This window comes from Numenius arquata, chromosome 1, assembly GCF_964106895.1.
Source record: "Numenius arquata chromosome 1, bNumArq3.hap1.1, whole genome shotgun sequence".
Taxonomy (NCBI): Eukaryota; Metazoa; Chordata; class Aves; order Charadriiformes; family Scolopacidae; genus Numenius; species Numenius arquata.
Window position 1 is genome coordinate 11,652,843 of NC_133576.1, and position 23,718 is coordinate 11,676,560.

General features: G+C 43.2%; 2 protein-coding genes across 2 annotated transcripts; one reads left to right on the plus strand and one right to left on the minus strand.

The window, feature by feature from the left end:
- Positions 1-273: 273 nt before the first annotated feature.
- On the plus strand, positions 274-4,637 carry DUSP12 (dual specificity phosphatase 12). Its single transcript, XM_074156190.1, has 6 exons — positions 274-561; positions 663-776; positions 862-980; positions 2,008-2,104; positions 2,703-2,889; positions 3,733-4,637. The coding sequence occupies exons 1-6, from the start codon at positions 278-280 to the stop codon at positions 3,892-3,894; spliced, it is 963 nt and encodes a 320-aa protein (XP_074012291.1). The 5' UTR covers positions 274-277; the 3' UTR covers positions 3,895-4,637.
- Positions 4,638-6,887: 2,250 nt separating this feature from the next.
- ATP6V1A (ATPase H+ transporting V1 subunit A) lies at positions 6,888-22,158 on the minus strand. The gene is made up of 14 exons (XM_074144478.1): positions 22,077-22,158; positions 20,112-20,240; positions 18,346-18,560; positions 17,512-17,649; positions 16,862-17,013; positions 15,879-16,041; positions 15,017-15,125; positions 14,080-14,202; positions 13,877-13,991; positions 12,749-12,812; positions 11,783-11,986; positions 9,738-9,832; positions 8,332-8,503; positions 6,888-6,980 (listed from the first exon to the last, which is right to left on the minus strand). Exons 1-14 carry the CDS (start codon positions 22,156-22,158, stop codon positions 6,888-6,890), a joined length of 1,854 nt encoding a protein of 617 aa, XP_074000579.1.
- Positions 22,159-23,718: the final 1,560 nt, after the last annotated feature.

The following is a 23,718-nucleotide window of genomic DNA, read 5'->3' on the forward strand; positions in this document are numbered from 1 at the left end:
CTGCAGACCTGGCGGGGCCACCCAGGGGTGACACCCCCCGGTCTCCCGCTACGAGCGGCACCGGCCCTGCCGTTCTCGCCAGGCGGCTCCCGGCTGGCCCCTGCCGGCGGGGACGGGGAGGGCCAGGGAGGCCCGGGCCCGGCGTGCCACCGCCCGGCGACACCGCGGCCCCCGCCGTCCCCATGGCAACAGCCTACCCGTGGTGCGAGGCCCGGCGCCATCTTGGGAGTGGCGGCCGCCGCCTCGCCATGTTGGGGGCGGTGCTCTGCCCGCCGCCATGTCGGTAGCTCCGGCTTGCCGGGGTGGCGGCATGGTGCCGGTGCTGCCCGGGGTCTACGTGGGGGGAGCGGAGTCGTGCTCGTCCCCGGAGTCTCTTGCGGCGGCGGGGGTGGTGGCGGTGCTGACGGTGGACGCGGAGGAGCCGGCGGCCGTGCCGGGGGTGCGGGCCATGCACGTCCGGGTGCGGGACGAGCCCGGCGCAGACCTCCTGAGCCACCTGGACGAGTGCGCCGCCTTCATCGGCGCGGCGCGGGCGGGCGGCGGAGCTGCTCTAGTCCGCTGGTGAGGATCGGGGCGGCGAAGGCGGGGGTCCGGCCGGCCGTCCCCCTTCCCGGGGGGCGCTCCTGACGGCCGGCCTGTCCCGTCCTGTCCTGTCCTTGCAGCCATGCCGGGGTGAGCCGCAGCGTGGCCGTGGTGACCGCCTACCTCATGAAGACGGAGGGACTCAGCTGGGAGGAGGCCTACGCCGCCGTCAGGGCCGCCAAACCCGACGCCGAGTGGGTCCCCGGCCCCCGCCCACCCTTACCCCCGCTCCCCGCCCGCCGCCCCCTCACCCCCGCTCTCCTCTCACCCCCTCCACAGGGTGAACCCGGGTTTCCAGGTGCAGCTGAAGCTCTACGAGGCCATGGGCTGCGCCGTGGACAGCAGCAGCCCCCTCTACAAGCGGTACCGGCTGGAGATGCTGACGGAGAGGTACCCCGGTGAGTGGCGGCGGGGCCGAACTGGGCACTGGGAACATCGGCCTTGAGCCGTGGCACCGGGTGCTTGGAATGAAGCTTGGGGCAGTCTCCCAGGTGGTCCCTGAGGGGACCGATCTGTCCTGAAATGAATACAGAAGGCCATGTCAGAGGTGGTCGACTTCTCAGTGTTGCCCTCAAAGCAGCCCAAGCCTTGAGTTGGCGACACAAGCGTTCACACCGTGTTGACCCTAAAGAATTACAGCTTTTCCAGAATTCCCCCCCAGATTTTCCATCAGTGGGGAAAAAAGTGTCTTTGAGACATGCCTGAGAAATAAGATCCATTAGGACTTGTTCTCTTTAGCAAAATGCAAAAACGGTAAAAGCCAATTTGATATGTTTCCTGATTTTGATCTACCTGGCTAGGCAAACTTAACATCCTCTAAGAGGAAGTCAACGAAATTATACTAATAGCAAATGCACAGCTGAGATAAAGCTGAAATCGAGGTGCGAAGTAAACTCTGATACTTCAGTTTACAAAAGTTTGACTGTAGTAGATAGGTGGGCATACGTGTACTTTTATAATAAAATAACAATGCACTGCTTTTTTGCAAGATCTGTGTTGCATATTCAGCATGACAGTGCTTTCTCCGTTTAATTTAGTAGTCGTTCTCTTTAGCTGTTCCCATTCGTAAGCTGACTTTCTGTATTGTGTGCACTAAAAGATTGGCAGAACTGTTCTAACTCCTCCTCTGCCTTTACTTTCTGTTCAAGGAAGAACATAAGGCAGAATGCGAGTATTTTACCATTGCTAAGGCCAAAATCTAGATCCCAGTTCTTTGCATTAAGTGAATCCCAGTTGTAGGTGTGGTGGGATGAGGCTCTTTCATTTTTAGCTTATCGAATGGAATTGGTGAGTGGACAAACGAATGTGAAGAAGGTGGCTTCTGCATGCCATGACTGGGGCAGAGGCACAGCGCTGTCTTGTCCCACAGAAATGCAGCTTGGCTGCGTTGATCTGGTTCACAATTTCGTACTGATCCCACTGCAGAACTTCAAGACTTGCCCCGAGAAGTCTTTGCAGTTGATCCAACCAGTATATGTCAAAATCCAAACACAGAGGTTCTCTACAGGTGCAGGAAATGCAGGTACTGAATCTTTTATATTTCTCCATAAAATGTAATTTTGAAATTGACTCAAGAAAAATAGCCTGTGTAAATCGGTGGGCATGTCATTATTTTTAGGACAGGGGTGATGCCTAAGTTTCCATACAGCGTATGCTGCAAAAAGACAAATAAAAGTACCTTATGAAATATAAAACTTTATGTTTCTTGAAGTTGTGCAGCACTTGTGCAGCCTAAACTGCCACATTCCATAGGCAGGCATAATTCTGCTTGGCTCTGTGAAGCTGCTTGCTTTGAAACCATAACTTTCTAGTTTATTTTTGACAATCAGTTTCTCCAGAAGAAACTTCATGTAGATCTTTGGGATTTACTACATTTTAACTACCTTTTATGGATTACTTAAAGTGAAACTGAATAATCCTGCTATTTGCTAGGTGTAGGTTCCTTAAAGTGTATGAGTATAAATTTGAAGTTTTAGTAGGTAGGAACTGCTTAAAACCAGGTCTGTATACGAGACAGCATACAGCCATGGGGCAGCTATTTTCTATTGTTTGTAGATTTCCCCAGTTCAAAAACCCAACTATTTGACTTCTTTTTTCCCCCCCTCTGTCGTGGAGGGCAGGCGTGCTCTGTTCCGTGGTTCCAGCATTTTGTCCCACACGGAAGGAAGCGGACCGACAGCCTTTGCCCACAAGAGGATAACGGACACTGCGCAGCTTTGTGGTGATGGCCGTGAAAGGTGTACCTCTTACTTCACTGAGCCCGTGCAGTGGATGGAGCCGGCATTGCTCGGAGTAATGGAAGGACAGGTGAAAGGGAGCACACACTTGATTTTTTTGATGTTTTGGTGTGGGTTTTTTTTTTTTTCAAAGGCAGAACAAACTGTTTCTGTTCCCTCAGGCAAAGGACCCACACAAGGACCTAGGTCTCCCAGCCTTTCTAGTGTGAATTTTGCAGCTTATGAACAGATTCTTAAATGTTAAATATCCCTTTACAAGAAAATGAGCTGGTGATCATGTTGGAGTAAGAACACTAACCAGGCTGTCGGACAGAGTTTACCCGTGTGTGTTTTTAATACAAGAAAGAGGTTGTGGGACTTAACAAAAGCTGGTGTGGTCTCAGGCTGATGGAGAGTTTCTGAAGACTGGCAAAACTGTCCTGGAACCATACCAGGTCTGAGCAGCTGCATTTCCACCCCCTCCCTTCTGCCAGCACAACTGCCTGCTACACCCCAGGGCTAAACAGCCATGACATTTTCACTTTTTTGCCTGTTTTTCAGCCTGTTTACCTTCAGTGAAGTGTTACAAGGGAAGGAGCTGCCTCAGCACAGGTTGCTACAATTTAATGTACCACAGAAGTATATTTTAAATAGACCTACATCTGCGTGCTCCTTAGAATGGGTCATGAGGGTAGGTTTAGATTAGATATTAGGAAGAAGTTCTTTAGTGTGAGGGTGGTGAAGCACTGGAACAGGTTGCCCAGAGAAGTTGTGGATGCCCCATCCCTGGAAGTGTTCAAGGCCAGGCTGGATGGGGACTTGAGCAACCTGGTCTAGTGGGAGGTGTCCCTGCCCATGGCAGGGCGGGGGTTGGAACTAGATGTTCTTTAAGGTCCCTTCCAACTCAAACCATTCTATGTGTTTTTTCTTGCAGCTTCTGTGTCCCAAATGCACATCGAAGCTGGGCTCCTTCAGCTGGCGGGGTGAGCAGTGTTCCTGTGGCCGCTGGGTGACACCTGCCTTCCAGATCCACAAAAGTCGAGTGGATGAAGTGAGGACACTGCCAGTTGGTAACTTTCAAGCTGCCAAAACCTGAACTTGTCCCTTCCCTCCGTGGACTTCTAAACTTCTACAGAGAACTGCTGGCTAGTGTGTGGTTGCCAGGACTGAGTTTGTGATTTCCACCCCTTTGTAATGAGGTGGAAGTGCTTGAACGTCTGCTCTATTTGAGCTTTCTGTATCTCTACTATATATAAAATAGCAAACACTTCCTTCAAAGAGGTGTTATACAGTGGTCAAGTATGTCCAAAAATGCTTGAATGTGAGGTTTTTAGTATATTCTCACTTCATCTGTTGCTATTCACAGAAGGTCTCAACTCCTTATTTAAAAGCATTGCTAACATGTTACTTTGGGGCTGTGGGCAGCAGTGCTGCTTTTCTTCTGATCCACAAGTTTCAATCAGTTTGTCTGAAACACACAGCTGAGATTTTAGGAGGTGTATTCCACCATATGAGCTATGTGGCAGGGAAATATTTTAAGACTTAGCGAAGTGCCATAAAATGGTACAATTACAATTGTTGCGTTAACATGCATGGCAGCTACTAGCAGTGAAAGGCAAGTTCAGACTTATACTTGTGTTACAATAAAAGCAGTCCTAAAAATCTCTACCCCAAGAATATTTACTACACTACAACTCTTCCTTTCACATAATATCTAAGGAGATGATGCAAGCTGTACTGGAAGGAATGAGAGAACTGAGGTAAAATGTCCCCGCCCCACTGCTGCTTACAAGTTTAAAGAGATCCCTAAAATAAAATAAGATTTTAAGGAAACACAGCATGCTGCGTACACCACTGTGGCACAAGTTTGGTTTGATAGAAGAAACCAGGACAGAAAGACTTACTTTAAATCCATTTTATTCTCATTGACTTCAACATATTTTTTTTTTTAAATTTTTTAAACATTATTTCCAGCAACATACATTATGAAATATACAAGATAAAGTAGGTGGTGGGGTTCTACCCATCTTTTCATTCCTCCCACAGCTGTGGAGGGAAGACTTGCAGGACACAGTGAACATCAGAATCTCAACACTGGAAACAGACACAAAACAAAACAAAAAAAAGACAAAAAAATATATGAAACTGTTTGAACTGGTCACACTTCAGGGCCAGGTACAGCACAATAAATATTAGAACTGCATTATCTTAGACATCTTCTGTAAAGTTTATAACATTCTCTAAAGAGATAAGAACATCCGGTTTCTAGCATGAAATGCTACATAGTACAGTGGTGAAGGGTACGAACAATGGGGAATCCAGCAAGGGCTTGGATGGTGACTATTCATTCACACATGCTCATTGGTAAAATAAGCAGCATACACTGAAAGTTTAGTGAGCTGTAAACTTAACCATTCACTACCAGAATGTCAGCTGGAGGAGTAGCTCCTTTTGGGAGAACCAAAAAGTTAATCCCTTTTAGGTTTCAGCCGGGCTGTCCCTGCCAAACAGCAAGTTGATATCATAATGGAAGTGGCAGCGTTTGGTCCGTAGCACGAGATCCCTTGCATCTCTACTGTTCAAAGCTGGCAGCCAGTGGAAATACTTCGGTGCAGACTGAACACTTACATAGCCACGCCACTGCCACGGTGCCACCGACACGACCATAACAAAGCAGCAGACGTCAGGTGGAACCCAGCTGGGCACAGAGAGCAAGAGGGAGAGACTGGAGAGGGTGCCAGCGTTTTTCTCTCTCAGTCTGTAGCGCTGGTATGAGTGCGGGGCTCCCAGAGTTTGACAGAAAGGCGGCTCTATGCTCATTCCTCATCTCATACTGGTTTTGCCAAGTTGTGCCAAGCACAAGACACAGCAATTTTGGCTGCTTCACATGGTGCTTCCAGAGCACAAAGCAGAAGACCAGAGTCACCGGTTTCTCTTGTGCTGTAACCAACAAGGCAGGATTAAATAAATTTTCTACTTGTCAACCTTCCCCCTGTTCATCCCCCGCCCCCAGAAGCGTGGCATCGTACATTCCACTTACACGAGAACTGGGGACCTTCTGTGCTACCGCCAAAACGGGCCACGTGAGCACAGGTGGAGGAAGAAGGTTAAGCACACACTTTCCTTTCCTTTCCTTTCCTTAGCATGACCTGGGCATTGCACCGGGAGGCAACGGCACTGGCAGACAGAGCACCACCGAGGAAGGACCGTGTTCCTGGTCTGCACCCGTGGCATCAGTGTAACTTGCTAGGCATGTCCTGCAGTACACGGCAGCAGTCACAAGCTTCACAAACTAAAGCAGCTGAGTGTCATGGAATCTTAAGGGGTGAGCAGGAGGTAAAGAAAGTAATATTCTGCTGGAAGCTGAGCACCTATGGCTTTGATTTTAGCTGATGCTAAATCCAACAGTTCTAACTGTATTAAGCAGGAAAATAAAATTCTGTTTCTCCAGTGTACAGAAGTATACTGGCTGCTTGTACGTGCTCATCTTCTAGTTAGTCCCCTCTTGGGAAGATCCAGAACTACCACATTTCAATACCAACAGACTTGGATGAGGGTTGCAGAAGGGACAGAGTAGTGAAGAATTTTTGGTTGTATCAACATGTCAACAGAATACGGTCAACAGTTCTGTTTGAGAATAGGGAGCTCTATGTCATGATAGTCACTTAGCAAAGTGCCAGATGTAAATGCCCTTACCACTGCCAGCTCAGAATGTACCATGTAACTGCATTAAGATTTACACCTCCTCTGCCGGTACAGCTCAACTGGTTACATCCCAAGGTGAAAGACCAGTTAACCAAGAGAGCTGGGAGAGGCAAGGTGAAATTTTTCCCACCCTAGAAGTGTACAACAGCATTTCCTCACTCAGCCAGGCCCATTCACACATCACCCACCATTTCAGACACACAAAGCAATGCCAAACACAAACTAAGAGGAATGTTTTGTAAGGACACTCTCTGAGTATGAACAGGGAAAACACAGGGCTATTTTCAACTCAAGTACTGTTGCATCATTCTTGTAAGGTAGGGAAGCAGAGGAGTTGAGATGAGGAATTGAGAGGACAAACAGGAGTGGTCACAGATGTCGAGTCTAGTCTTCCAGACTGCGAAATGCATTCTGCATATCCTCAAACAGCTGAGCATAGTCCGCCTTGATTTTTGCTTCACCATCTTTGACAGGGTCCTGAAAGATAACACAGCAAATGAACAGATCTGTTGGGAAAAGCCTCAGGTACTTCAGACAATCCTGCTTTGCCAGTGCTGGATTTTTAATTTCTCCACTTCAGGACTAACACTTGCTAACTACAGAGCAGCTATTATAGCTCCATCTCTGCCTCCTGTTTGTCTCACCAACAGCCACAAGGTTTAAATCTCGTCCTCTTTGCATGTGCAGTGAGTGGGCCGAATGGACATTGGACAGAAAAACTGGTGGTTTTTTAAGCAGTGCTTATTCTATTGAAAAGCAACTGATTTGGAGAGGATTTAGTAATACCGAGGGTCTTAGTTGACGCTGTGTGATTCAAGATCTGCAGTGATTAATATCAGCTCCTATCTCTAAATCAAATGGAGTAAGGATCTTTGTGACTCAGAAATGCCCTGCTGTACTTTTCAGGGTGCATCCCCTGTAAGTGCAAGAGTTACTTTGCCATCACTTGGAGGTCACTTGGTTCCAACTGAAATCTTATTGTGAAATCACAATCAAGAACACCTTTGTAGAGCTTCATCTTCTCAGAATATTCTTCAACTCTTATACATTTTAGACTGTTACCCAGGAAATATGATTTTCCTTTCATAACCATCGCTGTATTAGAGAGCCAGCTCCACTTAACATGTATTCACCCTCTGGATCCCCTTTTCAGCTACGCTGTCCACCACTCTGCTGTATGCCAGATGTCTTCTGGTGGCCAGGGTTTGTAAAAAGTGCATTACTTCCCCTATCTCTAGATAACCAGCTTTCAAAGGAGCTCATGTCCACCCAAGTGTATCTTGTTATGTTCTTGATGCTTTGAGAATATACACCAGGGATCTGCTTACTGCAGAAACAAGCCAGTACCCTGCAGGAACACAATACATTGGCACACCCACACCAGAACCCTCATTTTAAACATAATTTTACCTTATGGTACTTGTTCTTGAAAGATTTGCAATATTGGCTTGAGTTATAACAGAGTAAGAATTACACTTCATAGAAAATATTCTTTAGCTACCTTAACATCACCCAGCATCACAGGTTACTGTCCTACCAGTAACTGCTGTGTCAGCATGCTCTGGAGGAGTTTTAGGAAAGCTGTACCCTAAAAAGATGGCTACTGAAGTTACACAGAGCAGGTGCTCCAGGCCACTTGTTTTCTCTTTAGCCCATGTTGAAGTTACTCCTCCCTTCCTCTCCCTCCTAGTTACCTGCCTTAGGTCCTGAAGCCAAACACAGGGGACATCACGTATTACTGCAGCAGACTAGCATTTCTTAACTTCTATTTAATACAGCTTGATCAACATCACAAAAAGCAGTGCAACCCAGTTCCTTACAAACATACCTTGAATTTCATGGAGGTAAGTCTGTAGAGGATTTCGCTCATGTTCTCTCGGATGATGGACCACGTGATCTTATTGTCACTCTGGGCTGTGGTTTCTACAGCACGGCGTGCCATGTCATAAAATGCAATCATATTGGAAAGCATTCCCACGGTTTTATAGAAAGGGCAGAACCTGATGGAACAGAAAAGGATCTGTCAGGCATTTTGGAACAGTTAACAGGACATACCTCTGCTCCTGCCTTCACAACAACTCTGAATTCTCACCTGAAAGAAAGAGCGCTAGCCTGCTTTACTCCAGGGGTTTTTGGTACATGCTGTCAAAGGAGAGAGAACACCTCTAATAGGTCCCACATTTTTAAATAGGTGAATCATAGGCTGAAAGAATCACCCTGAAGTAAGGTTTCTGAAACAGCACCCAAACACTGGGTAAAACAGGAGAGAACAGGAACCACCGCTGTAGAGTTCTCATATTTCAATCTGTGCCAATACTAATGAGAAAGGGAAAACACCAGAGCAGCCAATGGAATTCCTCCTTTCTGTTTTGTCCATCATGGGAGCAGGCTTCTCCAAGTAACCTGGGATGACCTGACAGCTCTGCAAGTTTCTTTGCTCACAGAAAAGGGAGTGTTTCTATGACAAGAACACTCCACACACAAAAAGCTCCATTTTTAATGGGTAGATGACTGTCATGGAAGGTACCTCATTATTATTTATACACTACATCATGCTACTTCCCGTGCTTCCCTTCTGCATACAAGCAAACCTGCCCTAGTAACCTAATCAAAGGCACACACCATTACAGAATGATGTACAACTGCATTTTTAGCAATGAAGTATTCCAAGACCTCCTGATCTACCCAGGCTGGGGAGTGAGATCAACTACAAAAAGCCCCTTTGTCAGGCTATTGAAACACAAGGATAGCATAGAAAGAAGGAAAGCAGACAGGGATAATAAGCATTATCTAGGGAAAAGATCCAGTAAGTTTTTTGATGGATCAAAATGACTCAAGAATTATGCAACAGTAGCTAAAAGCAGATTCTTGCAGCCCCCCATGCCTTGCTAGAATAAACAGTTAAGACTTTGGGTGTTGACTGTGAAAAAAAAAAAGTGGTCCTCTCCTCCTCCTGAGGAGGACAGGAGGACATGCTTTTGCAGAAATATTGGCTAACTGAATAATAGATGAGCGCCTAAAAAACTCAAAGGGTGCAACTGCATTTGGAAAAGGTCTGCATGCCTTGAGTAAGGCAACATGAATACACTGTTTGATGGCCTACTTAAGCAGAGTTCTTCCATTTGTTTACGGTGAGTAAAACTAATTTCTGCACTGGTTGGCTTCCAAGTAAAATAGGTGTCTAAATCCAGACTACACAGGACTAAGTGGGCAGAGTGGCCAGTCAGAGCTCACCTGTCATAAGGCGTATAACCATTCTGTTGCAAGAAGTCGTCCTTTATCAGCTTGGCAACCTCCAAGGTAATTTTATCTGTTTCTGCCAAGGAAGCCTAGAAAAGTAAGTTATGCTGTTAGTTTAGTACTCAAGTCCACAAGGACACGGTATGTCCTGGTCAAGAACTGTTATCTTTCAGTACCTGTTTTCTTCCCACCCTCTTAAGATAGCTTCCAGCAGAATTCTGTCTTTTGGATATTTCTCACTCCCTGCTATAGAACAGCCAATTTAATTGATAGCCAAATTAAGATGGGCCAAACAGTCAATAAGTCTACTTTAAGTCTATCTGACAATAAACAATGGAAAGGAAGTTTACTTTAAGATAATGGAAAAGCCACCAGACACAGAAAATGCATATAGCTCTGCTATAAGGTACGCTGAAATATCACCTTCCTACATAAAGGGGTAAATTCATTTTTACCTTCTTTGATCCTTATGTCCATGGAAGAAAAACTAGATCTTGGCATGGTAGATCAATAAATAATTTTAAGAATTTGATACTAGTCTCCCCAGCTACCAATGGGCTTTCCTTCTCTGGCATTCAAGAAAAGTAAAGGAGTTGATGACAACGTCTGTCACACTCTGCAGGACAGGCACAACCCTGCTGCACACTGCTGCTGTCAGCATCACAAGTCACTTTTCTCTGCCTTCATTGTCCTTTTGCTAAAGGGGACAGACTGAGTTTTAGGTACCCTAGCTTGCTTTCTAGACAGGAAGTTTGGACCTTCTTTTGTGAGGAGACTAACAGAATTCAGAACTAAAAAGAAAAAACACATCTCTGATTGGTTTTCCACTACTTCCCCTTTCTAAAGGTTTGTTGCAGTTGTTAGCCAAGCCCAGACTGAAGAAACTGTTAAAGTAACATCTTTGAGAACAAGATCACCAGTTCCAGTACTTCTATTGTGGGAATAATGCCTTGTTACAAACACTGGCTTATCAAAATCCATTCCACACCAAGGAATTGATTCTACCCTGGCTCTGTAAGCTAGTCTTTTAGAACATGTTTTTGTAAACAGAAAACTGCAGAGGACCCCAGGATCACACTTCCTTTTCTTTGAAGACACATCTAGAGAGGAAAGCTCTGCTAGGCAAGATCTAGTGAAAGGCCTCATCTCAGTTGGGCTAGAACATCAGTGAATCGGGAGAGCACCAGGACCAAACTTTCTCAAAATAACTGTAGTTAATACATGTTACCACACACTACCACCACCTTGTAAATCAGCATACTTCATATGGACATCATGGGATTAAGTTACTATAAAGTAAGTGCTAGGCACCTGTCAATTATCATCTTTACAGTGCTAAGCTGAAACACGAGTTTTTACTGGTTCCCTTTTGAGAACTCTCAAGGGAAATTTTCCTGTCCAAGTTCAGCTTTGTCTCCATAACAGTGAAGCGAATGAAGGAAATTAAAGAACGCTTGTAAAATGGAACCATATGTCACATCACGGGTTTCCACAGAGAAACCAGGTAATCACCAGTTTTTAGAAAAAGCAGACATCACTTCTGTTTCTACAGGCCAGCTTGTAAATGCCAACACCTCTGTTCTGCGGCTGGCAACATGGTTTCTAATAACTTGTAACCCTTCAGATGACTTCAACTGTAAATTTGCATCATTTCTCTTCGAAAGATACTTCCAATAGAATACTATTGTAGATTGCAACAAAGGGCATTTCATCAGGACTAGGACATGAAAGAACGTGAAGTTTCTTAACTCCAGCATTAGATGCCCTGCAATCCAATTTACATGAGAAAAGCAGTGTCAAGCCAAGGTTTACCAAATCTAAAAAAGTATTTGTCATTATAAGTCAAACACATAAGAAATTTGGAGTAAAGCACAGTTAGAAGCAGGAGAGGCTGACATCTCCCAGTGACCATTTGCCTTTTTTGCACAATGCAGTATCCATCAAGTCTGCTCTAAATACATGGCCAAAAGCCTGCACTAGCAGTAAGGAAATGGAAGATGGCTCATTGACACCACACTTCCTCACAGCTGGTTACTCACCTTCCCCACAAGCTGCACAATCTCTGCAAGGTCCTCTTCCTCCTGTAGGATCTCTTTGGCTTTTGTCCTGAGAGGGACAAACTCTGTAAAATGCTTGTCGTAGTACTCATCCAGGGCACGTGTGTATTTGCTGTAACTGATCAGCCAGTTGACAGAGGGGAAGTGCTTGCGTTGTGCCAGCTTCTTATCCAGGCCCCAGAAAACCTGTCAGAAGCCAGAAAGATCAACCAGTGTTCCAAATCAAAAATGAACCAAAATAATTGAAGGCAATTAAAAAAAAAAAGAAACCCGATACAGAATGCAAGTTTGAGCAAATGTAGTATGGCAAAGGCTATCACAAATAAAAGCTTCAAAGAGAAGAAGGAAGCCTTCCTTATGTTAATTTAACTGTAGCAGTGACTTTCAAATACACTTCTCAAAAAACGATGCATCTTTTAAGCTGAGTTTAGCCTTATTCAGCTTGAGACTCCTCATGAGGGAGACGTTAGCCACAACAAATATAATACTGAAGTCTAATTAAGCGGAGCCCTACTAGATGTAACTCCTTTTACCAAAACAGGGCTGCAATCAGTTGCAGGACATTCCTCTCCCAGTCAGCTGATCTGAAGATTTTTTCGTGGTTTCAATGTACGCATTAAGAGTGGTTCACTGAGCTGAGAACAGCCACATTTGAAGTGAAGCTCAATGGGCAGCAGGGAGGCAGTACATGGATATTCCTGAGCAATCAGCATTGGAAGGAATTGCTACCTTCACTCCTTCTTCCAAAGGGATCTCAAACACGTCAGTTCGGAGACCATCTCATAAGGTCACCTTTTACACTGTTGGAACATTTTCCAAAGGACCCTACAAAGCTGCCTGTGTCAAATCAAAGCTCTCACACACCAGCCACTGGCACAAACGCAGTGAAACACAATCATTTTGAGTTCAACAAAGTAGACAGAAGGGCTGCAACATTGTGGGACATACCTGAACAATGCCCAGAGTAGCAGATGTGACAGGATCAGAGAAGTCACCACCTGGGGGAGAGACACTGAGCAGGAAGAGATAAGGAAAAGTTATCAGAGTTACTTTCACAATTAAAACTGAGGTACCGAACATATGACTGTACAGCTCCATGATCAAGAAACAAGAAAAGTCAACACAATTTCAAGGAACTAACAGATTGAAAGCTTCCACTGCAGAAAGTGTTTGATGCATACCCATGCAGGTGTAATATCAAGCATTCCATGAAATATAGTTGTATCAGTGACTGATTGACAGTATCAAAGTATGATTTCAGTCATTTTAGCTCCAGGTAGTAACTCTGGCTTGGATTATCAAACTTATCTCAGTTGGAACAGATTCAGCAAGTGTGCTGATATTTCAGATATTCACCTATACAATAACCTCTTCAAATTCATTTGGGCTTGACACCCTCATACATGCCTTCCCAGAGATAAAAAAATAATCTTCCAACCTCAAAAACACAATGCATTTGTTTACATGTTGTGGAGAACAGAACTGAGCAGAGCAAAGACCGGACTCCAGCTGTTCCTGCAGATAATAGAGGCTCTCCTGAAAACGTATCGGTGGGAAATTCACTTTGCCCACAGTATGGCATACAAAATCAATATAGCCTAGCAGAATGTCCGAGGACCACATGCTTTTCACAGCCCATCACAGCTTTAGATATGCTGCTTCATTTAATTCTTCTCTATTTAAGCAAGAGAATCACAATTCATTATGTCCCCAAGGGCACACACTGCTGCTCTAACTGCCCCTTCTTTCCTGCTCTGAACATGGTTTGACATAGTTTTCAGTGACAGCTCTAATGACATTCTTCCCTGAGCCATTTGCTCCGATTTCTGCAAGTTACTGCGATTCCACACCTCACAGAATTACCTGTCCACATTCATTCTTTCTGCCCCCACGCACAATTTAGCAGTAGTTCTGGGTGAACAGAGACTAAATATCTACCTACTCAATCGTGTGTTTTTAGTTCTGCAGCTGCAGAGTGACAAGACTTTCTTTTTGTCTGAAAAATAGGTACTTTGACATACAAAAACACAGAGGAAGAACTGCAGCCAACGCAAAGCAAAGAAATGCAACACTCACGCTCCAACAATGCTGACGCTGCCTTCCCTTTCAGGATTTCCCAGACACTTCACTCTGCCAGCTCGCTCATAGAAAGAGGCTAGACGGGCACCAAGGTAGGCTGGATAACCACTGTCTGCAAATACCAACACACAGAAATTGAGTCAAAGGCTCAGAGTTTAAAGGATGCATTTACAAGACTAGACTGAGAAAAGACTACTCACCAGCCGGCATTTCAGCCAGTCGCCCTGAAATTTCTCTGAGGGCCTCAGCCCATCGGGAAGTAGAGTCTGCCATCATACTGACATGGTAGCCCATGTCCCGGAAATACTCAGAGAGGGTGATTCCTAGAACAAAGACAACAGCATGCTGCAGGACACAGTTCAGAAAGAAATTCTATGCTCGTATGTTGTCACTAAGATGCAAATAAGCCAAATTATTTAAGCTTACGTTTTGATGGAAATAGACACTGAAAGTTATTCTTTCTTCCCACTAGACCATGCCCTTGCTGTCTTTTTTTGTTTATTTCTTCTCACTCTCCCCATTTTTGCTTATAATCCACTCAGGCTCATCTTACATTCCCAAGTATTTCTTTGAAGAGACATAGCAACGTCACTGATGCTACTCTCTGCCTCACTGAAACCACAAACAAAGCCTCTTCTTCTGTAAAATGTCTCCTTCCCTTTCAAACTACCAGAATACAACAAGTGAGAAAAGGTCGTGTTTTATCTTAGTTATCTGACAACTTTGCATAAAAAAGAATTAAAAACCCCAACAACTCTAAGAGGCTGCAAAGGAAAAAAGACAAGCCTGCCAACTCAGGGACTACTATTCCTGCCCATTAAGTGGCTTTACTTGTCAGCAAAAAACTATTCACAAACAAAAGCTTACATAATTAACAGATAGAGAAAAACTACATGAGAGGTAGTGCAGCAAATTCACCTTCTAAGCAAAATTTATTCAATATTCGGAAATCATGATTATATACAAGCAAGCCAAATTCAATTAAGATACCAGGACTTTGTGTAGGCAAGGCCTGAAAGGGTTGACTTCTGAAACCAAGCAGGTTTCTTGGTACTGACCATCTCAGGAACGGAAAATACTAGAGCACTGTGGCTTGCTCCGCACAAACAGTCTTTTCCAGCCTCCTGTAAATCTTACCAGTATAGATAGAGGCTTCTCTGGCAGCCACAGGCATGTTGGAGGTATTTGCTACCAGAGCTGTTCTCTTCATGATGCTTTCTATCTTGCCATCAACTTCCATTGTTAACTAAAATGCAAGAAAAATAACAAAAAAGGTAACAGTAGCAAGGGGTGTTGGGTTTTTTGGTTTTGTTTTGTTTTTTTATTGTATTACTTGCCTTATATCAGAATACTCTCACAGCTACTCTACCAAGAGCAGAGACTATATTCAGGATTTCAGAATACTATGCTGGTTTGCCTTCCAGACTGCACACAGCGTAACTCTTTAATGTACATGCCTCAGCCTCATCTCAGCTTCTGCAACCGGCACATCCCTATTGATCCCATTCAAATGAGCAATGACAAATGCATCAGGAAGTACATTATCCTCTCTCAGCTTACTAGGTTGGAAAAGCCAAAAACCTTAGCCTCCTGTCATAGGTCCGCTACGAATTGGAGAGCTTTTTGTTCCCACTTACCTACACCGATCTGAGTTTGTCTTTGACAACTGGATGTAAAACCACATACATAACCCAGGTGCAGTGAAAGGTAAGGTGCTTATAACTCTGCTAAATTACACCCTGGCACTCATTTTGGCTTCATTTTAAACGAGTTAGAAGGTACACCCCAAAACTAGCCCTGATGTTCATTGAGGGGCCACTGAAATCGTTCTTGAACAAGCCACAAGGGATTTCTGCTACTACAGCCAGAACTTACAGCAGGAAGGCAAGCACATCATTTCAAGCCACTCTACCAATATGATATTTCATTCAGTTACAATACCAGTACAATAGCAAGTCCTCCCAAGAAGGTTTACTCTCCGTGAATTCTCCATACTAACCTCAGGGAAATCTCTCAGTACTTCAGACATTTCATTTCCTCGTTCTCCACAGCCTACATAAATGATGACGTCGCTGTTGGAGTATTTTGAGAGAGACTGTGAGATCACAGTCTTCCCACAACCAAATGCCCCAGGAATCGCTGTTGTACCCCCTTGTACACACCTGAGTAAAGAAAAAGGAAAGGCACTCAAAACCAGCTCTCTCCCATCAAAGAATATGTTTTCCAATAAAACTCACTAATTAAAAGCAGAGTGACAGGAGTCACATTCCTTGTTCTGGGCAAGAAGCAAAGAGGTATTTCATTAAACCAAAAGACTGAGGGAATAATCTATCCTTTTCTTCTACTGCCCTTGAAGTACATGAGTTAAGCTGGTACAACAGCTAGGCTTTCAGGCTTGAAACATAGCAGTTTTCACAGCTGGAAGCACCGATGGAATGCAAATGCTAAGAAAAGAACAACTGCACTTAGCTGTGCATTGTAAGAATAAGCAGCATGGTATTTTAGGACCAAAATTACTAAATTTAATGTCTTGAAAGTTAGCTGCTTAAATGAGTGTTACAGTTAAGTGCAATAGTTTTTATAAGTGGTGACCTCAAAGTCATTGGGAACTATGCATCCTCAAGACCATGGAAAGTGATCCTACTTATGTGTCCAAATGGAGATATCAAGCTTGAAGGTTCTAGACTTTCTGTAGATTTGGCATGATTAGGTTAAGTTTATACTTGTTCATTATTTTCTAGATTAATGCACTAGAACTATCTTGTTAGAGTTCTCTTCCTTTTTCCACTAGTAGGTCCGCCTGTCAAATATAGAACTATGAGGAATTCAGCTAAATATTTTTTGAGATTATGCTGTGATACATAGTGAAAGCTGGGGATCTGTTTGCCCTTAAAAAAAAAATAATTAATGCCTCCTCCCTCTGCTTCCTCCCCCCAGAGAGAGAGATTTCTTACATGCTAGAAAATAAAAGATAGTACTTACGGGAAGAGGGCATCCAGGACCCGTTGGCCAGTTAATAAAGGATGATTGGCTGGTAACTTCTCAGTAACAGGACGGACTTGACGTACTGGCCAGACCTGGACCATAGTGAACTTCTCCTTCACACCTTCAAACTCCAGCTCTAAAACAACGTCCTAACAGACAGCACCAGACATCTGACGTAAGCAAACAGCTGCACACTGGACCAGCATGCAAATTCTCAACTACTTTGCACAGCTAGTTGTTTGATACCACCACAGATTTCTCAGCATCTCAACACACTATCATCCCCTCTCGAGGGAAGGCTTTTTCCCATATTTACAATCCTGCTGGGGAAAAACAGTGCAAGATGAAGCTCCAACTAAAAATATGCTTTTGAAGAGTAACTGAATTTTACATATTCATAAGATACTGTAGATGCCCACAGAGGTCAGCACACATGGCATACTGAAGTGCTATTGGGAAGCCATATACGTAAAAAGTAACTGCACAAGGTAATCATGTAATCCCTGCAGACAGGGTAGCAGAAGTGATCATTAACTCAGAGATCTTGTTGCACTTTCTAGTTGTCATCATGCAGAACAGGAAAAAGTACATCGGCCTTACGAAAGAGACATGAAATACACCAGCAACTGCTGTTTGGGAAGACTTACTGAAGTGTCATAGTTTCCTGGAGGAGCAATGTATGTAACTGTACCCCTGTTCCGTGGGGGCAGCATGATTTTGTGTTTGATAAGGGAGTTTTCATTCACCACACCATAAATATCTCCACCAGTGATGTGGCTGCCAACCTAAAATCAGAACAGATCTATTAGTTATAAGTGAGAACTCCAGTTTTAAAAAGGAACCTTGACAGAGAACTGTACAAAATAACTATAGCTATTAAGTCTAGCACTGCGATTACTCCCTTTACAAATGTGTAGCCCATTTACATAACTCATTACACTAACAGCACATTGCTAGCAATACTATCTGGGTTCAGGTGCCTTTCAAGGCTCAGACAGTAGCAATTACTGACTGATGCAAGGAATTTTCCTCATTTCTTTTATACCTCTCAGCTTAATGTGTTAATTAGAGAAAGGATAGCATATGCTAACCTGTAGGGTTGGAAAAAAAGATGCCGCCAAGAGCTAAAGCCGTGACATTTTCCAGCTCTATCTTTAAGGCTATCTTTACCATTCAGGAAATGTGTGCTGCAACCATTCTTTTTGCTCAGGTAACACCTGCTCCTGCTAATGCTTATTGCAATTTCATTAGCTTCTTTACGGTTTTGCAAATACATTAAAACTTTGCAAGTTTCTCAAACTCAACAGCAGCACACAGTAAGTCACACTGAGTAAGTTTTGGTGCTACCACCTCATAGTACCCCTTTTCACAAACTTAATGCAGCATTAACCATAGCTCCTAGCAATCATTGGCACTCTGCTCCAGCTCCAAGCTCTGGGTGTAGACGAGCAAGAGGGGACAACAGGCTTGTCAGAACCTACCCGCAGATTTTTGGAAGGCGTGAAGTCCCATTTGACATCTCGGCTCAAAGCTGACACGTTGACACCTCTAGGGATATAGATACTTTTGGTCAGAGTGCTGATGTCTGACAGAGGCCTCTGGATACCATCAAAAATAGCTCCCATAATGCCAGGCCCTAGTTCCACTGACAGGGGTTTGCCAGTACGGAGTACAGGATCTCCTACAGAGACACCAGCTAAATATTTGCTGAGGAAAAGTTCATCGAGAGAAAGGGAAAGAAACGGGCCAGAAAGCATCACATTCACAACATCATGCTCTTATCTGACTTTAAGGTAACATTTTTATTACTATATCATGCATCATCATTTGAGAAGCATGTAGGCTTTACACTAAACTCAAGCTGAAACTGCTAAAGCAACAAAGTTCCTCATTCTCCAGAGAGGCAAAGTAGGGGTGAAAGTTCTGCTTTATGAGCCTTAATTCAAGTCAACTATATGGATGAGTTTACTGGAGTGCCAGGCAGCAGGATGACAAAATGTCAGGCATTTCTTAAATTTTCAAACCTAGAAAACAGGTTTGATTGTTAAAGTCAGACAGTGTTATGAAATACAGAATTTTTCACTTCAGAATTTGTTAGAGAGCATAAATGTTTTGACCTTGAACCTTGCACAGTCTTTTTGACAGCAGTCTAATTGCAAAGGGAGCTTATCTGAAACTAGAATTATTTCCCTCCTTTCTAATATCAAGTTGTCCAGTCTACGCACTAAGCTCCAAAGATGAACAATGGAGTTCTCTTCAAATGGCCAGCAGTTTGGCAAAAAGGCCCTGCTAGAATACAAAAGAAACCCCCAAAACACTATGCAGGACTCAAGAGATTAAATGCAAGTTGACTTCAGAGAGCCCTATAACAAAGCTAAGGAACCTAAGAGTGAACTATATTCAAGGTTATTCCATATACTACTGATAGAAAGCTATTAGATAATATAATGATGATGCCATCTAAAAGATGCCATCTTAAAGGACAAATTATTAGGTACAGACAGGAACTAGTCACCACTTTACCATCCAGCTCCTCAAAACAAAGCTTTGGAAACCAGCACAGGCTTTTTCCTAGCCTCTATAGATACACAGAGCCAACTCAAGTTTAAAAGAATATGAGAAGGAAAAAGGTCTGGCTTCAAGTTTTATGACTTCTTTTCTGACATTCTCTCATATATGTGTAATAAAAAATAAATTTTAAGTTAACTAGATTTTAGAATACATGCTGCGTCCTAGCTGGACCAAGATTCTGTAAGCACACTGCAGAAGCAAAAATGTACTCTATTACATCTGGCAAAATACTCAGAGGAAGGCATCCTGCCCACTTTACATTTCCTATTTAAGTGTTATACAAGCATAGTTTCCAAAAGCAAAGCAAAAATGCAACAATTACTGCTTGGTAGTTTTGCCATTTATGGTTGACATTTGTGAAACAATTTACTTAGCAAAGAACTGTAATATTTAAATTAAAATGAACTTAAATTCTAAGGTACACATTATTTGATTTTCACTTAAAATAAAAATAAATAAAAAAAGGTCTCCTCAGTACAGAGCCAAGCAAGATAAGATTTACCTCAAAACCATCAGAATTTACAAAAGATGTGCAGAACAGATGTTGCAGCCTGCTGGTATCAAGAGTACCAAACGCTGGTCCCAGTCAGCTTTGTTCATCGTCTTCACCCTAATCACCACCTCATTTCCGGGCTGCACAGTCTGGCAGGCCCCAAGGGATCAGTGAAAAGGATACATGTTTCTTCATACACCTGGACAGTTGCCAAATCCCCTTCCAGTCGGATAATCTCCCCCACCAGTTCACTGTGGCCTACTCGTACCAGCTCGTACATAGCAGCACCTGCCATGTTGCACGCTGTGACCACTGTAAAAAGACAGGCACATAGGTGAGTATTTTTCCTATATCTCAGGGAATTTACTCATACGAAGTTAGTAAGGTCTGCACAGCATAAGCCTGGTATTCACCCAAATCGGAAGCACCTTCTTGATTTCACAAAAGAGATACCTTGGCTGCCACAAATCCTGATATTCCTAGTTTAAAAGCCAAAAGAAAAAGTTTCCCTATACATTTCACGCTGTTCCTTTATGTTCAATAAGAGGACACTATCAGAACGTAGTAGTTCACAGACAATTCATGCCATAATTTCTCTTATCTGTCTCGACAGATGTTTAGGGTTTTAGAGAAGCAGTGAATTTAACAGACAAGCAACACGGGCATTTCTCCCTTTCAGTTAGCAGGGCCACGTTACCATCTGATTAAATTGAAACACACAAGAAAAATGGCACAAGCTCACCTAATACCTGGTAGTTACATAAACCTGTGGTTGGGGACCAGCATCTTCGAGTCACTGAAACTGCTGTTTACCTTGGTAGCATCTGGATGCTCACATAACAAACTATCGCCATGTATAGATCAAGCCAAGACACCTGCTAAGGGCAAGATATATCCTTGTATCTAGAGTGGCAGATGCCTACAAAGCTTTTAAGGAAACGCTATTTTGATATTTTATTTTGTAGAAAAGTGATGTATATCTTAGGGCACTTAAATTAACTTTCAACAGATGAAGACTGTTTTGCAGCAAGTTTTGGGCCTGAAGCCTCCTACTGTTCTGAGTTAGATTTCAGCAGATCATACGTGAGGCCGAGCTGCTTTAGAATAAAATTTATTATGTCTTTTATATTATAATATCAATCTTGCACACACGGTTCACATTTACACAAAAGTACATTTTCCACTTCTTAGGAAAGAACTGTACCTGTTTAAAATTGTTTTTACTGAATTTCACTGAATTTTCACTGAAATTTTTTTTAGAGTTGGAAGGGACCATAGAGATCATCTAGTCCAACTCCCCTGCTGAAGCAGGATTGCCTAGAGCATGTTAGAGCATGTTACTCAGGACTGCACCTATCACTTCTGTAGTTAAGGAATTGGTAGTTAAAGAACAGGTATTTATTTCGGTAGACTTGAGCCAAGGGAGTTTCTTATTTGATGAATTTGAATTTATCAAATAAGCTGCTTTAATAAAAATACATGCTATTCTTCTGTTCTCACATTCCCTTGCTTTTCTTCACCTATTGAAGAGAATGCAGAGGAAGCAGAAAAGCCAGTAGAGTCTGTATGCATTCAAAAGCTGTTACCATCAGAGCCCGAAGAAACTATTTAAGCTGATAAAGGAGGAGGAAGAGTCCTCTTTCTCCCAGTTGCACAACCACCACACTGCCACCTTCCCTGACCCTTGCAGCTCCTTGTGGAGCTCATCCAGCTTGTGGCAGAGTAACACAGAACAGCTTGACACTGGCAGGAGACTGGGTATTCCAGAGAGCACAGGGTCAAACTGCATTTCAGAAGCTTAATACACTGGGCCTGCAGATTTCTGACCAAGTGGCTTTATCTCATCCAGAAAGCTTGCTACAATTTGTTATTATTATTATTATTAATCAGTCTGCTTCTGCACATTACATCTTTAAATGAGATTAATTAGTAGTAACATCTTGTTAGTATATTTCTTAATATTTTATCAGACTATAAGTCAGTGACCCTTCATAAAAAGCACTCCCCCCCCCCAAAAAAAAAAAAAAAAAAGAAAGAGAAAAGGCCCCACCTAGAGCTTTACTACACTTCTCTACTTCCAAGTGAACAAGGTTAGCAAGGCACTAGATGAAACAGAACCTATGATGTCCTTTACAAAATAATACCTACCAGGTCCCGAGACTCCATGGACATAGCCAACAAAAGCCTCTCTGTCCTCATCACAGATTTTGGGTAGCTTGGAAAAGTCCATTTTGCCTGTTCAACTGTACAAAAGGAAAAAAGAAGAGAGTCAGTTCTGAAGAATACACACATATAATAAGTTCCTCCCCTTCATCCCCTCTGCTTTTTCCTTGCTTCCAGTTAGAATTCTGAACTGAGGAATTCTGAACTCATATAGCCTGAAGCATCTTAACCACACTGGTTTTAAAGCTATAAAAAGTTAAAAAGTAACTCATTTAAACAAACAAAAGAACTAACATCCCCTGTTGCAGAAACACAGGGGTGGAACATCACTCCATAATATGCTTCACAAAACACTGCAGAGTGAAACAGTTACATTCAAAAAATGCTGGACTATTTTCAAGCCCAATAGCAGGATATTTAAACAATGGGGAATCTTTTCTATCTTTCATGTCCCATTCATCCTCCTTCAAAACATGGAGTTTTCCATGATTCTGAGTGACTTCCAGGCTACTATGTGCAGACAGAGCAAGAGAATATTCTGGGGCTGCTTTACTGCCACCAGTCTCTAAAAGGCAATATTACAAATATTAATTGTAGAAATTCTATTTTTTTCTATCTCAAGCTGACGAATCGGAGTATTCAGAGAAAGAAACATACATTTTCACAGGCACCAGCACATAAGCATGCGAGTCCTCTCTATATGCATCACAACTAGGTATTATGTATTCTTGCTCTCAGTGAAACCCATGAAGCATTGTGCTAAATAATTGCCAAAAACCTGAACTTGCAACAGTTAAACACCAACATCTCTTGCCAGTAACTGTTTAGAGAATCTAAACCGCACAGGAAAAGCTGTTTTAGAAACAGACCTTTTCGATCCCCATTTGTCCTGTTATCAGCAGTTGGGCCGTCCTGTTTCTGGTGCCGATAAGAGTATTTAATGGTTTGCTTTGTCAGCCCTTACCATGCTTTGCGTTACCTTGGAAACTGATTAGAGAACTGTGAGGCAACTCTCTACCCATTTCTACCGTATTGACACATTTACAATATAGCACTGGTAAAAGGTGTGGCATGGCAGCTCTCTGTGTATCAACAGGGCTTATCCAGCGAAAGCCCATGGTTTGGTGACGTGAACTGTATGAGGCATCTGTTGACACTCACAATCTTTGCAAAAAGCCTAACAGAACCTGGCATCTTATGCAAGGCCACAAATAGAGAGGCATACTCAGGCTTGAAAACCTGCCCTGTGTACAATGAGGAAGACAACTACATTGCCACACTTTTCACTATCATTAAAGGATGCTTTTCTGCCTGTTCTTCAGGAGCAGTAGGTAGCTGACATCTGCTGTTCTTAAAATATTATGACTGTTTTCCAGCTTTTTAATACTGTATTTCTTAATACAAATCCTCTGCCCCTCAGCCTCTTTACCAATCTAAATGTTTTAAATCGGTGGCTCTGCTCTGTAAGAAAAGGATCTCCAATTATTCCAAACTCCTATTCATCCTGAAGGAATAGCTTTTTGTAGACTCTGCATCTCACTGGAGTGGATTGTGTAACATGGCTACCATTGATTCATTTCACAACAGCCACCCCAACAGTTGATCATGACTCAGTCACCACCAGCCT

Excerpts from the sequence above, each read along its gene's own strand:
- DUSP12 (XM_074156190.1), top strand. The coding sequence starts at position 278 with ATGTCGGTAGCTCCGGCTTGCCGGGGTGGCGGCATGGTGCCGGTGCTG. Across the intron at positions 777-861 it reads GCCGCCAAACCCGACGCCGA|GGTGAACCCGGGTTTCCAGG; the intron begins GTGGGTCCCCGG and ends CCCCCTCCACAG. Across the intron at positions 2,890-3,732 it reads TCGGAGTAATGGAAGGACAG|CTTCTGTGTCCCAAATGCAC; the intron begins GTGAAAGGGAGC and ends TTTTTCTTGCAG.
- ATP6V1A (XM_074144478.1), bottom strand. The coding sequence starts at position 22,158 with ATGGACTTTTCCAAGCTACCCAAAATCTGTGATGAGGACAGAGAGGCT. Across the intron at positions 16,042-16,861 it reads GTCCTGGATGCCCTCTTCCC|GTGTGTACAAGGGGGTACAA; the intron begins GTAAGTACTATC and ends TTCTTTACTCAG. Across the intron at positions 9,833-11,782 it reads TTGTGCAGCTTGTGGGGAAG|GCTTCCTTGGCAGAAACAGA; the intron begins GTGAGTAACCAG and ends TTACTTTTCTAG.